This window comes from Lathyrus oleraceus, chromosome 3, assembly GCF_024323335.1.
Source record: "Lathyrus oleraceus cultivar Zhongwan6 chromosome 3, CAAS_Psat_ZW6_1.0, whole genome shotgun sequence".
NCBI lineage: Eukaryota > Viridiplantae > Streptophyta > Magnoliopsida > Fabales > Fabaceae > Lathyrus > Lathyrus oleraceus.
In genome coordinates, this window is record NC_066581.1 from 184174907 (window position 1) to 184192856 (window position 17950).

Consider the following 17950-nt stretch of genomic DNA (forward strand, 5'->3'; position numbering starts at 1 on the left):
CATAAAAAATAAAGTTGATAGTGGGAGTCCAATGTGGTCCGGAGATTTGAATCAATCCATATTGTATGTGTCAAATAGAACTTATTTATATGTGATCAATTTGAAAGGCAAGACATGTGTATTTAATATACATGTATGAATTCTAATTGTGTTCTTTAATGTGTTTAAATAGTAAAATTGTTGTTAATTGTATTTTTAATTTTAAGGAAAATTACCTCTGTGGATTTTTTTTAACCCATCATTTTGTGTAATAATGCTCCTAAAATATAATCAAGATCTGAAGGTTTTCAATTCAACCTCTATATGTTATGAGAGCTCCAAAAAGATCAAAGAAAAGCAAAAAGAAAGATCAATGAGTCAAACACTGAAAGAATGAAGAGAATTATATGATAAAAAATAACATGTAAGACTTATGATAATTTTGGGTACAACGAGAGAACATGTACATAGGAAAGACGACAGTTGACAATATATATATATATATATATATATATATATATATATATAGAGAGAGAGAGAGAGATTTAAAATAAAACTTTTTTAAAATAAAATTATATATTAATAAAATTCGTATTAATTTTTTATTTTAAAATTTAAAAAAAAAACACTAATAAATTTCTTAAACTATTATTTTTTCAATTAAGTCCCTGAATAATATAAAGTTAATTAATAATTTCTATATATAAATATTATTAATTTAATCGTGAATTTAAATTAAAAAATTATCATTTAATTTTTTATCACTTTAATAGCGTGAATTAAATTTATTAAAAATCTATATTTTTAAACTATATAATAAAGTAATTACTTATCATATTTATATAATTTAAAAAAATATTAAAAACGAGTGTTATTTTAAAAATATTCATTAAATATATTTATTTTTATTTGTGTATAAACAATATTTGCAATTTTTATATCCCTCTATATAATTAAAATAATTACTTATTATACTAATATAATTTAAAATTTATATTAATAGGCAAGTATTATTGTTTAAACTTAATTTAAAATTATTCATGAAAAATATTTATTTTTAATAATGTATAAATAATAGTTGCAATTTTTTATGACCAAACAAAAATAGATAGATATTATAATCAAAATTAGACATAATTTTCTCAAATAAAATAAAACATAGTTATATCAGTTTACATGAATTTTATTTTTTATTAAAAAAATATTTATAAAATTTTAAACAAATAATTAATTATACCATAAATATATTGTTAGATCAATGTGCAAGGCCATTGAATGAACAATATTTTGTTAAACTAAAAATTGATTAAAGAAAAGGAAAAATAAGACTAAAAAAATAGCAATGAGATTCAAACTGCTGAGATCTAGGACATTGAGATATTACTTGATGGATGGGATATTAGACAATACACGTCAAAATTATGAGAATTTAACATGCCTCTCCTCTTTTAAATCTGACATCTCTTATATTTTTATATTTACAAAATTGTCATCTCCTATTATTTATAAATCAAAAATTATATTTTTCAAAAAATTTCACTTTTACTAATATGTAAAAAAACTAAATTTCCAATAGTTCAAAAGAAATTTATGGTGCGATTATTTTCGCATTTTTTGAAAAACAAGTATTTTTATCAGTTTTTTAGAAATTTCGGGTGAGGAAATACCAACAATTTTGAAAACTTCGGTATCTGTCTGGAAAAAACCAAAAACATACCGACAATTTTCAAAATTTTCGGTTAGCAACTAAAACTTTCGGAAATTTCAAATTTTCCGGTATACCAAATTTTTTACCTATAATAATAATTTCGATAGTGCAAATAATGCTTTACTTGTGTGGTCCAGAACCAACAAGGTCTTCTACAGATTCCTGCACATATTTTACGCAGTTCTTCACCACTGATGTTGGTACAAACTATTAGCATTGGTACAAACTATTGGTAAACAACATGGTATTATTGTTGTCATTTATCGTTCTGATACTGAAAAATGGAAAGTGGGGGAGAAAAGATAAATTGACTATGAGTTGTGGGAGGGGAGGAAACTACAAAAGGAAGAATGCATCTAAAGTAATAATTCCTTGGAAGGCATTTATAATATGAAAGTTAAATGTCCTTTTAGGCTGAGATATGTGTCAAGTGATAGAGGTTGGAAGGTGATGGTTAGGTGTGGGTTGCACAATCATAAACTATCTAAGGATTTAGATGACCATGACATATTGGGCCGTCAAAAAGATCATGAAAGACTGTTTACGAATGACATGACGAACTACAAATATGGTTCCAAGGTACATAGTTACTTCTTTGAAAGACAAAGATCCAGAAAACCTCACCAGTGTTACCCAGGTGTATAAAGTTAGAACTAGATACAATACGAGCAAGAGAGTTCATTGAAGGAAATGCAAATGTTGTTGAGTCTTATTCATAGAGAGAAATACATGTGTTGGGCTAGAAATAAGGACGACTCAAATATTGTTGCTCTTTTGGACACATCCTGATTCAGTAAAGTTGTTGAATATGTTTCATTTGGTGTTGATTTGTTATTGTACATACAAGACAAATAGTAAATGGCCTCCACTCGTTAAAAAATACAGATTTTGATTTAGCATATTTTTGATTATGTGTATCATGATCATACAGGTATCGGCTACCACTACTTGAGATTGTTGGTGTCACGTTCACAAAGTTAACGTTTTCGATTAGCTTTGCCTATTTGGAACATGAAAGGGAGGAGAACTTCAAATGGGCATTGGAGAAGCTCAGAGAGTTATTTTCTTCCGAGAATTTAATATCGAAGGTTGTGGTGACAGACCGGGAACTTGCATTAGTGAATGTCATGGAAGTTGTGTTCCCAAACTCAACTCATATGTTGTGTTCATTCCATATTTCAAAAAATGTTAGTATGAAATGTAAAGAGTATGTTAAATAAAAAATAGGAATATGTCATAGATCTATGGAACAACATCATGTATTCAAATAGAGAAACTGAGTTTGTCGAACACTTGAAGCACTTTGAGACTGTTTGTATTGATATTCCTTTATTTGTGAAGTATGTGAGTGAAACGTGGTTGACACCTTATAAAGAAAGGTTTGTTGCTGCTTGGACTAACAGAGTCACTCATTTAGGGAACACAACAAAGAATGGGTAAATGGACGTCATTTTAATGATATTACATTATTAAACATAATTTAACATATATTTCTATTTATGGTTTTTAGGGTGAAGCCTACTCATTGGAGACTAAAAAACATGTTGACTACAAGCCAGTGAGATTTATGTCGGAGTTGGGATGTTGTGAACACCATGTTGAAGTTGCAAGTAGGTTCAATCAAAGTCTCGTTTCAAAAAAGTATTGTCAACATTAAGCATCGGTATAATACTCCATTTTATGCCAACTTGCATGATCTTGTTTCAAGACAGTGTACACATCACATTAGAAAGGAACTAGAAAGGGTAAAATTTATTGTAGGCCAAAATGCATGTGTTTGCTTCATTAGAATAACACATGGGTTATTGTGTGTTGCTTAACTTGCCAGATTCTAAATACAAGGCAATTTTGAAAATTTTCTGATACAAGCAGACATATTTTGAAAATACGGATATTTAATGAAAGGTATAATGGTAAAACAACTCTAAATGTGGGGGTATCATGTATAACTAAGGGTGGTAGGTTAAAACCTCCAAATTTATGTTTTTAGTAAAATATATTTTTTCACCAATTTATTTGGAGGCCAAATAGCCCAAAAAAGTGAGGCCCGATGCAATGGTCTTGCTTTCCTTTTTTATGAGCATTTAACCTGCCGTCGCCACCCCCCACCCACCACCCAATTTAAACCTGACACCCCCACAAACACAATGAATTGAATATAATCCTTGCAAAATTTTCAAACATTTATCAAAATTTGCGCAAATTTCAAAGACTCTAGAGCGATACCAGAAATTTCACAATTCTACTAGAAATCCAGAGCGATACTGAAAACTTCACAACTCTACCACAATATTTACCATAAATTTCAAGAAGTCTGGTACAATCCTTTAGATTTTTACCGAAAATTTCAGAAATCCTGGTATCTTTGCATGCATGTTTACTGGGAATTGCAGAATTTTCGATAGTTCAAAAAATTGGAATTGTACCGAGAATTTCAGAATTTTTGATAGTTAAATTTATAAAATCATACCGGAAAATTCAAAAAAATTGGTAGTTCTCTGTTTTTTGCATTTTTCATTTTGCCATGAAGACTAGGAGGAAGGGACAACACCATTGCAGGCAGGACCACATATAGAGCGGATGCTCAGGCTAGGGCTATTGAGGCACAATCTTCCTAACTATGGGTTGGACGAGTAGATCCAACTGGTTCACACCAGAAACAGTTGGTTTAGCATGTGCATCTCTATATACCCCGTAGCACCCGACACCGAGTGGTGAGATTAGACGATCAGCCTAGAGATGATGTTGAGGTTGCTCATGATTATGAGGTGTAGGGTAAGACTCTTATTAACCCATTTGAGGTGGTCGAGACATATGGGATACTTGTTGTTGGTGAGGTGACCGATATAAATATCCATATTTCTGATAAGGCGGTTGAGGTGGTTGAGGCAGATGCCCATATTGCTGATGAGGTGGCTACCACAGATTCGGTCCCTATTACCAATGAGCCTACTGCTACTGTTGATACAAAGGTTATGGCTCTTGCTTCAACAGAGCCATCTGTGCATACTGATAGAGAGTTCCCAGGAGGACCCGATGACTGATCGGTGCTTACCGAGTATGTTGACCATGTGGCGTACTGATTATGGCAGCGAGAGGTATATATATTTTATGTTTAACTTTAATTTAATTATTATTGTTCCATGATGTGTTGAAATTTAACTTATAACTTTTTAACTTTGTTTGTTATAGGATCGTCCCATGCTGAAGGTGATATCCCACTGGTCAAAGATGAAGAACTTCCCTAGGAGTCTGATGCTTGAGCAGGCGAGGCAAATTATTGCTGACTTTGGTCTCCTATCATTTTTCGACTGCTCACTCGCCATGCTTGACGTTTCACTTCGTACTTCTTTTGTTGAGCGATGGCACAAGGAGGCATCTTCCTTCCATCTTCCATTTGGGGAGATGACTATCACTTTGGATGATGTCTCCTCCTTGTTCAATCTCCCCATCGCTGGTAGATTCTTCATCGCTCCTGTTATTACCTAGAAGCTTGCATGTATCGTGGCTACATGGGATTTGGGAGTTATTGAAGCATAATTGCTAAAGGAGTTTGATTTTAACAAGGGAACTCACCTTCAAATGTCTTGGCTTCGGGGCAAGTACCATGAGTTTACGAAGGCACTGATGTATGTGGTTGCAGATAGGGTGTACATGCTACATCTAGTAGCATGTACTCTCTTTGTGGAAAAGTCTCATGTTTATATTGATGCTCGGTACATGTGATTGTTCATTAGCCTTGACGATACCAATTGGGAATGGGGGTGCGCTGCATTGACCATCCTATATTCAGCACTTAGAGTTGTGACTGTCTTTAAGACCAGACAGCTTGCTGGTTATTTGAGTTTATTCCAAGTATACTAGAAAGTATTATTTGTAGTTTAGTTCTTATTTAGTTGTTACAAATAACATTTCTTAATTACTATTTTTTGTGTATGTGTTCTTTTATCAAGGATTGATATATGAGAATTTCTCCACCATCTGTGACAGGATGGTGGAGCATACCCTTACGGGCGCCCCATAGGCAAGGAGATGGAAGGCTAGGAAAGCACATCCAGGTGGCATTACAGAGTACAAGAGGAGGCTTGATGCGCTGACAATAGATGTTGTCATTTGGACACCGTACATAGCTCACAGAGTCCACCGTGAGTTTGATGAGTCTTCTTTATTTTCTGGTTATATGTGGTGGGAGACCTTAGTCGCTAGACACTTGCCTGATAGGTGTCTACGCTAGTATGGTTATGTCCATAGCATTCCACTACTAGTTCTGGATGTTCCAGCTTTGGCCATTGACAGATGGTTTTAGAGTAACATCATCAGCTCTGCTCGTGCCATTCTAGATAGCGCAGTGAGGGTTCGTCATGATTCACAGTGTAGGGATGGTTACTTGGAGTGGTACCTCATTGTACCACACCCTCGCATCATCCCACAAGTTGAGCATACAGATGATGATGATGTGTCTTCTGATGTTGCGGTACATGTCGATGACGTGTCGCCGCCGCCACCTCCACCTGATGTCAATGACCAGTAGCGCCTATAGATCGTCGTCGTTATTATGGATAACTTCATGGATTTGGTAAACTCAGATGGTGATATTTTTACCAGATTATCACGGGCAGCACACATAGGTCGTGGGGGACATATTTAGTTCTTTGATTTTTCAGTTATATTATTTGTATATTTTGTTACTCAGACTACTTAGCATCGTACCTTTTATTACATAATATTATGTCGATTACATGTTTCAAATATGAACATAACTTAAGACATTACAACTAACATAACTAAACAATAAGGAAATATGAAAACCTAGACATTATCATATGATTCTAGACGTTTCAGCATCTTAATTATGTCGTTGACAGATCTTAAAATCTTCGCATCTAAATCGATCGGCACCTTAGTTAACCTATGGAGAAATGATCTCCACATAACCGTCAAATCTTCATGGGTCTTTAACTCAACAAAGTTGCATTTTAGTCTTCCATCAGTATCAATCGAATATTCACGAAACTCGATCTTTATCACCTTTTTGTTAACGGTATCAGGAAACAATTCATTCAACTTGGATGTGAAGGTGGCGAGAGATGCTGTGCCATCGGGAAGCCGGAACTCTACAGGAGGTGCAGCTCCATTGAAATACACTTATGTCTTAATCAAAAATTGAGGAAGAGACATTTTGAGATGTTTTTCTCAACAATATATGACCCTTATTTATATAACTTTGAATTCATTCTGAACCATACAAAACGGTTGGTGCAATCACAACCTACAAAACTGTCTGTAAAATCCTAACTGTTGGAAATCTTCTAAAATTGAACTATCGAAAATTTCACATTGGTTGAAATTTATGGTATAACATGGTATTTTTTTAAAATACCGGTAATATTTCAAGCGTACCAGAAATGTTTGAAAATTCCAGTATTTGTTCATATTGAAAATTATGAATACACTACCAGGAACTTTGATTGTACCGGAAATTTTATACGCACATTTCAATCCAATTTTGAGCATGAGCACTTTTAGAATTATCAAATAAAGTGGGGTGTCAGGTATAAAAGAGGGGTTGGTAGGTTAAATCCTCCTTTTTTACATGTTTTGTGCAACAACTTTTCACAATCGTTAGATTGAGGTGTCACAAATAATAATCGTAAATCAGCCACACTTGTTTGATTTTTTGGTGACGAGAATTGATTATGAGTGAATTAACTTTGTAGAATTGATTTAGGTTAAAAGTGATTTAGATGTAATATGAATATGATTTATGTTTAGGTATACATTTATGTAAAGTGAGTTGAATAACAAATTTTAATATAACAATCATGTTTAAACTCAAAAACAACATATTCTATTTTAGTAGGACCAAGCATCTCAAAATCATTCTAAAATTAATTTTAAACCTTTAAAATTGTTTTTACCTCTTTTTAAAACTAAATCAAACCATACGAATTTATTCTTGATCCTTGTGCACATTGTCCACCAAATATAATATATATATATATATATATATATACATACATATATATATATATATATATATATATATATATATATATATATATATAAATTTAGTATAAAATAATTTAATTTAATTTTGAATGAATATTTAAAATAATAATAACAATATACTTTATGTAATTCCATCCAATATTGTAAACATAGTTTTCTAATTCATTATATTTATGGGGTCTTGTGATTTTCATTTTAGAAAAGCAAACCACACTCATGGTTAGTTGTGATACATTATTAGTTAATAAATCTAATAAAAATTATATTTATAATTGTATTGACCTCGGTCGTTAGCAAAGCTCAATGATACAGCGGAAGCAGTCAAGTGCATGAAATACTTGCACCTTTCTTTTTGAAGATAGGTTATTCTGCCACAAGACTCTTACTGGTCATCAAGATCCATTTGTCGGCTGACTGCGATCTATGTCTCACTTCCCAGTTGTCAATTTTCTCTTATTTAAGAGGGGAAGCATCACATTCTCAAGTATTCAAATTCATTCTCACTTTTCATTATCTTACTAACCGTAACGTTGAAATGCTAACCTTGCAGGTCTGCCCCCTCTCTACCACATTGGAAGCCCAGGATTACTGCAACAAGTTATGTTTCCTCAATTACCGATCGACTATGGCTCCACGATGGAACATATACGTCTTCGGTATGAACAAAAATCTGATTCATGCGCATTTCCATGTTCATATATCCTTAATCAATTTCATATCTCCTCTACTAGATATTCTGATCTTCTATGTTAGAGATGCGAACCTCCATTTATTGATCAATTTTCTATAATCATAACTTCTTATCTGTTAGATCCTTTCTTAGATTCATCCATTATGGTGGCATCTAAAGCCACCTGCTCCTCTGTTCAATGACAAGTTGTTATCGCCACCGTTGAAGTTGCCAGAGACTCGCTTCCTCTTCCTCTAGTAGTGGATAATCCAGTTTTTGTAGCATCTTCGTTTGATCCTTCACAACAAGATCTTATTCAACCTAAAATGCAAAAATTTCACCTATGAGAGCCTCTGCGTAAACCTTCACTACTACTTGTGATTCCTGGACAAGAAACGCTCTCTGACCTTGACTGTTACAAGCTATCCTCGGAATGCATGGAGCCACTGGTCTGTTAAATGTCGTCTATAATATGGTGCAACATGGGAATTCGTAAGTCTTGGCCGAAAGGCTGTTTAGGATTGAACAGAGCTTGTTGTATGTTAATCCAAAACCCAATGTTGTGCAGGAAGCAGACTCTAGAAAAAATCAACCCCCCAATTATGGGTTAGCCTCCATTATAGCACCTACACTACAAAGATAAGTTCCAAAGTCACGAAGTCGCACCCATCGCCGAAGACATCGTACTCATTCCTCAGTCGTGAAGGGAGAAGTGGTAGACACACTCCCCCAAAGATTTGTCACCCTCGAAGGAGGGAAAATATAGAAAATATGTTCCAACTCTGGACCATAAAAGAAACCTAATATCTGCTTGCATCCTTGATAGCTTAATCTCGGGGTTGTTGGAAAATCCTCACAAGCTTCAAAGTCATTATGGGACCGAGGATTAAGACAAACATGTTAAGCACGTGGAAGCTAAATTGGACTACTACCACACACGTTGGGTTGTAAAGTGAAATATATTTTCATTAACTTTAACTAGATCAACAATGGCTTAGTTTAAATCCTTTCCCAACGGGAGCATGGACTCCTGGAAATATTTTTGCAAAGCTTTCACTGCCCAGAAAAGGAAACTAACAAAAAAGGTTGTGCTCACTGGGATAACTCAAGGGAAAAGGGAAGTTTTGCATGGATGCATTAAGCATTTCACCAAAGTAGTAGTGGTTTGAGCGATACAGATAACATATTGAAGTGTTAAGTTTTCAAAGCGGATTGAGGTCGGATTGCATGTTCCAGGATAAGCTGGGACTCAAGGAAGCCCATGGTTTGAAATATTTATTGAGTATGCAGCCTAACATTAATTATGAGGAAAATATATTGTCCATAGGAATATATCGAGGATTGGGGAACGTCGGACTGAGCCAGCCACCAGAGAAAGATGCTTGTTAGATAATAGAAGAAGGTGGGGATGAAAAATGAGAAGTTGTGGACCTATGAAGAGTTACTTATCGATACCAGCAGCTCCTATGACATCAAGTACTCAAACCTTTTGGAGAAGATGGGGATGAAAAATGAGAATTTGTGGACCTATGAAGAGTTACTTTGCATCCATAGTTATGTAAATTAAGAAATTAAAAAAAAAAGATAAATGTAACAAATGAGTGTGCAATAAGAGAATGTAAGAAGATTATGCAAAAAGATGGTGCAACAACGCTAATAAAGAAAATATGAAGATGATTTTTTTTTGTAAGCAAGAAATTCATTGAAAATAGAGTACAACGGGTACTCACTCCCAATTACAAAATAACCCGAATAGCCAGAATGAAAAGATGAAGATAATGTGATTATAAAAAAATATAAATAAGTGTCGTGGTGCGAAAAATACCACAAACGCTCTTACGTTTGAAATAATAACAGAGTCGCCATCGAAGTTTATTTATTCTCAAAGGAAAGGGAAAATACTGATAAAACCCTTAAAGAAAAAGAAAATGGTCGATGCAACCAAATTTGGGTTTGGGAGTCGATTATGTGAGGGAAAGGTATTAGCACATCTCACATCCGTTGTACTCAACAGAAACCATTTAATTAGGTTTGTGAATAGAATGTTAGCTTTGTTATTTGTTTTCTTCTAATTATTAAAATGCTTAAAGGAAAAAAAAGGAAATGACTAAAAATAAGTTTTTTATTAGAATGTCTGACGAGCGGTTGAATCTCGCTCTTAGTCTCACACAGTTCATCTCGTTTTATAAATATAATACTTGTACCTGCTTCATACTCGTGCGGGTATCCTCCAAACGGGTATTCACGGATTTTGAAATACACGCGTGGTATTTGCGAATATCCATGGATACCTTTTTCTTAAAATTATAATTTACTAATTTTTCTTATATTTCTATGATGTAAATAGAAAATTATGTGTATAGTTTTTGAAGAAGGCGTAAGGCAAGAAGAAGACATAGAATATAAACGTCCACAACTAGAGTTTTAAGTGAAAAAAAGATTATCAAGTTAAATTAAGTGGCTATTAATAAAAGAAATTTATTAAGTATAACAATTTTAAAGAATATTTAAATAATTTTTTTAATTACTAACGAATACCTATACACACGGGTACCATCAAATATGTATATGTGCCCATAAAAAACAGGTAACTAAATACTCCTTTTGTCACTTTTTAAGTGTTAGTTTCTTGATAATTTTTTATTCTTTTTTAATTGTCACTTGTAAAGTTAAAGGTAATATTAAATGTACTTTTGTCAAAATTACCGTTAAATATTTATAACAGAGAGAAAAGGTAAAATGATTGTAATAAATAATTAAGGGTATTATAGGTAAAAAAGAATTATTGTTTGAAAAGTAACAATATTTATTAGTTTTTTTGATAGGGGTAAAAAGTTAAAAAATAATACTTAAAAAGAAATTGAGGGAGTATCTATTTACTTTACTCATGGATACCCATTAAGTTATCTAACTCGTGTCTGTAACAGATTTTACTCACGAGTATCCACGTGCACGGTTTTTTGCCATCTCTTTATATAAACATGCGGATCATTACACTTTTGAATATAAAAAATAATACAATATTTGTATTCAGTTAAGTTTCGGTTTTCCTCTTTTTCTTTAATGAAAAATATGATATATTAATGTCATATTATGACAATATATATATATATATATATATATATATATATATATATATATATATATATATATATATATATATATATATATAAAATTGAAATACACTTACAGTGTAAAACAATTTTACACAAACACTTAATTAAAGAAGTTGGATATTGGAACAAATTTGACTTTTATTTTAAAATCTTATAAAGTAATGCAAACGGATAATGGAGATGAATCGACAGTGTAAAACTTTTTACACTGACAGTGTATAGTAATTAATCCATATATATATATATATATATATATATATATATATATATATATATATATATATATATATATATATATATATAATTGAAATACACTTACGGTGTAAAAGAATTTTACACAAACACTTAATTAAAGAAGTTAGATATTGGAATAAATTTGACTTTTATTTTAAAATCTTATAAAGTAATGCAAATTGGTAATGGTGATAAATCGACAGTGTAAAACTTTTTACGCTAACAGTGTATAGTAATTAATCCATATATATATATATATATATATATATATATATATATATATATATATATATATATATATATATATATATATATATATATATATATATATATATATATATATATATATATATATATATTACAAATTTTGTTTTTATATTTATTTAAGAAGATTTAAGTGGTTTTTTATAATTTAGAACTATTTTAACAACCCTATTTTGAGATCTAATTAATATTATGTCATTTCTTTCTTTAACTCTATAAGACTTTAGTAGAAATGACAATTGGATCAATTTCTAGTGAGGATTTATAAAATTTATCTATAATGAGTAGGAAAAAATATGTAAAATAGGTATGAACAATGGTACTAACAATTACCCATTAAAATAAATGATGGACGTGGATATAGGTAGTTTAGTATTCACTCCATTCCATATCTTATTTGGGTCAATTCAGGGATCAACACGAAAGAGTATTTTTATATTTGGGGACTTTTCTTTTATGAGCAACACACCTTGTGAGAGACACAACACATATTCACCCAAAATCTTAAGGTGATAGGTGTGTCGGTTCTCTCACTTATAAATTATCAAGTCTCCACATTTATAACTAATGTGTGACTTCCTCACACTATTTACAATTGTTATTCTCAACACTCCCCCTCAAGTGTGAGTCTATTCACAATGTTCCCCTCAAGCGGAAACTCTCTTTTTTCATCACATACACATGTATCGTCGTTAACACTCTTCAACGGGACAACCTATCCACGACCATGTGAGGATATTTTCGATACAAGTAAGTCGGTATCTTCACTCGAACCAAAGGTTTATGATATCTCTGTTGGAAATACTTTAAATGATATGATAAATTATAATTGATCAATTATTTTTATTTTAAAATACAGATAAACGGGTATGAATGTTTAAATATTCATAAAATACGGATACGGATATCGATGTTGGTGCCACGTGAGTATGGTCTCGGGTAAGAAAAAAATTTAAATTAGAGATATAAAAACAGCTACTATAATACTTCCCAAAATCTATCAATTGTTCTTCCTAAACCCATGTCTATTTTCCAAAATACCATCATTTTCATCTCTCAAACACATACCAATAGCGTTCACGCCGCCCAATCATGTTAGAGGTCATGTTCCATCATTTTAAAATATTTATTCCAAAACTATATTTGCATTTATTACTTGATATATACGAGAATAGTTCCCTTTTGAATCATAAAAAAACATTATTATTATTATTATTACATAAAATACAATATAAGATGTCTAAGAATGATTGAAAAGATGAGATAATACAACTGTCTCGTGGTTGTAAGCCAGATAGGTAAGGGCAATCAAAAGTTAACCCCATGTTTAATATGCAGATATGAGATGTGGGATTAATTATAGGGTTAACACGGAGACGTTTTTTTATTTTGAGAAAAAAAAATTATGAATGATACACATTTGTGATAGATATATTATATATTTATTTAAAATTTTAAAATAATAAGTATGTGGATTTTATTCTTATAAACGTTGAAGTCTTCACATTTTTAATCAATATGGAATTTTCCCATACTACTCACACTTAATTCTTTTTCAATATTCTCCTCAAATATGAGTATATCAACAATGCATCTCCTAAAAACTATTTTATCCATGTAGATTTGTACCGTCGTTGACACTTTTCAACGGGTCACTTCCTACTAAGTAAGGAATTTTGATATAAGTAAGTTGGTCCCTTCATACGAACCAAAAACTCATGATATCACTGTTGGAATCAATTCAGAGAATCAACATGAGTATTTACTTTGGATAATTTCTTTATAAGGAACACATATTTGTGAGAGACATCACATACTCACTCAAAATCTTAAAATAATAGGTGTGTGGATTCTCTCACTTATAAATATTAAATTTTCATATTTTAAATTAATGTGAAACTTTCTCACTCTATTTAATATGCATGTATGAGAAATACAAAACTCACTCTCATTGAATTCAAATCCGAAACTTCTAAGTTGTATGGATAATCTTTAAAAAAAAACAATTAAAAAATTAATTATATATTTTTATTGAAAACAAAATCGCAATTTCTAAAACAATATCTCCATTAATTTTTAACTTGTAACTTAGCATTACCCGATTTGTTGTATATGCGGGAGAATTTCTAATTGTGATTATCACTCAAAAATTACAAAACTCTTCTACTAAATTTTCAGGACTAAAACTAAATGTACTTTCTCAAATTTTAAGAAGGACGGGCACAAACTGAATTAATCATATGTAGAGTGTTTTAATTAAAATTTATTTAAAATAACTGTTTTACTCTTCGTTTTTGGCCTTCAAATATATATTATTAATTTTTCATTACTGTATCTTTATTAATTAACTTATTCTAATAAATAATATTAATTTTATTATTTTTTATTATTATTAAATTTTATTATTAAAATCAACCTATCTTGTTCAGTCAAACTTTCAAAAATATCTAATCATTTGGCATCATTCAAACTTTGAAAAATGACAATTTAATTTTTTTTTAAAACATCAGTAAATTTAATAGTCTCTCCAACTCAAATTAGTTATAATTTCTCTTTTCTATATAAGATTATCTCATTTCCTGAATTTGTATAAAATTGCCATATAAATTGAAACTTAAGAAGTAACACTTTCATCTATACTTAGAACCAATAATTAAGAGGATTATACAGGCCTTGGTGCAACATGGGAATAATATAATTTTGAGCAGTATACAAGCCTTTAATCAATTTTAATGGTTGGTTTTAAAATTTGTTAACATTTTTATTTTAAAGATACAAAAAGTTCATAAATAAAGCTAAATTCCTTAGTAATATAAGAAAGGGTTTCAATGACCTTAGTTATCCATAACTTTGGTAACTTTAGTTAAATAATTATTTTCTCATAAATATAATATATATTAATCATACACTCATTTATCATATAAAACAAAGTCGACAAAGTTACACTACAGGAAAGTTATAATACCAGTGTCCTGAAAGTTAAGTTGGATTGAAATTCTGTTGTGCCTATTGGAAGATTGGAAAGCTGCTTCTTTATCATAATTTAACTTAAGTTTGAAGTAAAAAAATTTAAAGCTGTAACTATTTAGAATTTTTATAGTGCACAAAAGATATCCCCAAAGAATTCAAATCATAGCAAATAATAGAAAACATTAGACCATCAATTAAAACATACGAGACAACCAAATTTCAGTTTAAGAACAAAGCAAATTCGTCCACATTAGATTAAAAGCATAGATAGTATCAGAACTTTCAAAGCAACCTTATAACTAAGACAAGAGAATACAAGTACTTAGTTCTTAACTCGAACATAAAACATGAAAAGTAGATCATAGTTGTTACGCAATTATCTCAACAGATCAAGCAATTTCCACAAGTTACAAAGGCACAAAAGAACAAAACACTGCAAAGTTTACGAACTATGGGGGACTTCACGAACAGATACAAACTTGAAGTTGAACAAGCCATGTAGAACATGACAGCATCAGTGCAGTAACACCTCCCTGATTCACGCAAAACAATTCTCATTAAAAACAGTTAACACATGAAAGTAATACAAAAGATTAGTATTATTATCAAGCAAGATCATACCTTAAGTTCGGCGTAGTATAGCCAACAATCTCCATGGAGGATAAGACAGGTGAAGACAATAGAAAGAAGCAATGACCAAAAGGCGTAAATGGGACATATACGGGTTTAGATGAATGGTGAGTAACATACAGTGTGACAAGGATTTAACCTACAGAAGCTAAAGCATTCAGCTACAAAAGACTATATAAAACCAAACCCTTCCAGCTTTTCTTGGTAAAAAACAGAAAAGATGGCGAAGGGACAAACTTTGCCCTCATAGAGGGAGAAACAAAAGATAACTAGGAGAGAAGGATCTGAAAGAAAGGTAGTAACTATCTACTAACTCGTAAACAGTAAGTCACCTACAAGGCTAGAGGAGTATATATATAATGTGATAAGAAACAAAAAGAAATGAAGTATTAAGAGAGGATTAAGGACCAAAGGATTGATGTCTAACGAGTTTTGTAAGTTCAAGATTAGATACAATACAACCTAAAGTATGTACTAAAGCAAGTGGTCTAAATCCTTAATCAGGTTAAATTAAGTTAATCATTCTGAGAAGAAATGATGCTGTGAACTATATATTTCATCGATATAACAAGTAACTTTCTTCCGGCCAAACTATTTTCCGTCATGCCACTCCCACCTATTACCGTCATCTCTGCCTCCGTACCATTTTCCCTGCAGCTTCCATCAATGTCAACTAAGTCACAAACCAAAACCTGCTCCCAAAAGAGCTTTACATATACATCATACACCCACTTACCCTTTTTCCACATTCAAACCTGATCCGATTTCCAAATTACAGAGAATGTCAACCAACGACAGCCATTAATCATTGTTACCAAGGGCACTACATACACCACTACTGAATGCTACACAAACTCAAACAACCAAAGTCATACTTTTATTTGGCCACCCTTATATACACAGCAAAACTAACACTAACCCAACTTCATTAAAAAAAGACTTATTTACAGTAACCATCTGCTCTTCTTTGAGCATCATTCATCATCATCCAAGTTAAGATTGAGAATGCGACAAAGAGTCTTAGTCGCAGAATCATCGTTAACAAAGAAATCTTTGGCGAAGGGGGAATCCTCCTGACGAGGGGAACAAGGCGCAGAGTAAGCAAACTGTCGCATTTCAATCTCCGGTAAAGAAGAAATAGGAAGCTCAAGAGACACGGTCCTCTTAGGTCTAACAGAGAATTTCGGAATAGGCAAAGAACTAGGCGGTGGTGAATTCGAATAAGTCGGGCCGGCCCAAAGTTCCGAAAGCAAAAAACTCCCATTAGCATCAACAAAAGCTACCTCCTTTCTACAACCATTGTCATTGATAGGAACCGGGGCACTACTATGGACATCTTTGCAAAAACCTTTCCTATCAGATTTCGAAACCGGAGTACTTAAAGGGGTTTTCAGTTTAGTATCCGGCGAAGCCAAAGTACTAGATTTGAACGGTGTTGGTAGAATACCAGACCCAGTTTGAAAAGTTCTACAATTAATACCCCTAAAGTGACTCGAAGCCGAAGAAGAACCAAACCGTGGCGATTTAGATCCACCATAGTATTGGTTCCTATGCTGAGCTACAATAACAAGTGTCTCCATTTCGCAGACAAAAAATACCTTAACTTCACAGAACAAAACTATAGATCTCACTTCTCAGACCAAGTACAACGTATCAAAAACCACAAACCACAAACAACAAACAAAAAACCCAAAATGATTGTTACAGTGTAACTAACCCACGTAGCTTCTCACCAACTCGTGGATTAAACAAACTGTTTAGAGAAAAACCAGATCTAATTTCTCGAAAACAAAGTCTCCGACACTGAAAAAACAACAACAACAACAAAAACAACATAATCAGACGAGGAATATTATTAAGGCACGAAACAAAACAAAAACAAGGGAACGTTTGAAAAAGGATGAATCGAAAGTAAAGTACTAGGAAAGGAGATTTTTACGGTGAGGAAGTTAAGAGTGAGAAATTACCTGAAGAAGAGAAAGTATGTGAGAAAGTTATGGTGATTCTTCGTTGTTGTTTTAAGGGTTTGTGTCAACGGTTACAGAAAATGAGACGAGAAGAAGAAAAGGGTGGGGGTTAGAAGAAGGGATCTGAGAAATGAAAGAGTGTGTGAGAGTGAAATGGAAAATGTGTTTGGGAAATGGGTCTCGTTTTGAGGATATTTACGAAAGTGACATCGTCTATTCTTCGTCCACTCACCAAGTAACTGATGCGTGATGGATGATTATGTGGTCTTACCATTTTACCCCTAGGTTTGTTTTGTTGTTTAGTGAGATAGGCCAAAAATATCTTCTTTTCTTAATGAGTGAATACAGGCGGAAAGGTAATATCGATTGCAAGTAGACAGAGTATAAAAATAAATAAATAAAA

General features: G+C 32.2%; 1 protein-coding gene across 1 annotated transcript; it reads right to left on the bottom strand.

Moving 5' to 3' along the window:
* Window positions 1–15144: 15144 nt before the first annotated feature.
* Window positions 15145–17729, bottom strand: LOC127126141 (uncharacterized). The gene is made up of 3 exons (XM_051055008.1): window positions 17548–17729; window positions 15572–17383; window positions 15145–15483 (listed from the first exon to the last, which is right to left on the bottom strand). Exon 2 carries the CDS (start codon window positions 17158–17160, stop codon window positions 16555–16557), a length of 606 nt encoding a protein of 201 aa, XP_050910965.1. The 5' UTR covers window positions 17161–17383; window positions 17548–17729; the 3' UTR covers window positions 15145–15483; window positions 15572–16554.
* Between the last annotated feature and the right edge of the window lie 221 nt (window positions 17730–17950).

Excerpts from the sequence above, each read along its gene's own strand:
- LOC127126141 (XM_051055008.1), bottom strand. The coding sequence starts at position 17,160 with ATGGAGACACTTGTTATTGTAGCTCAGCATAGGAACCAATACTATGGT.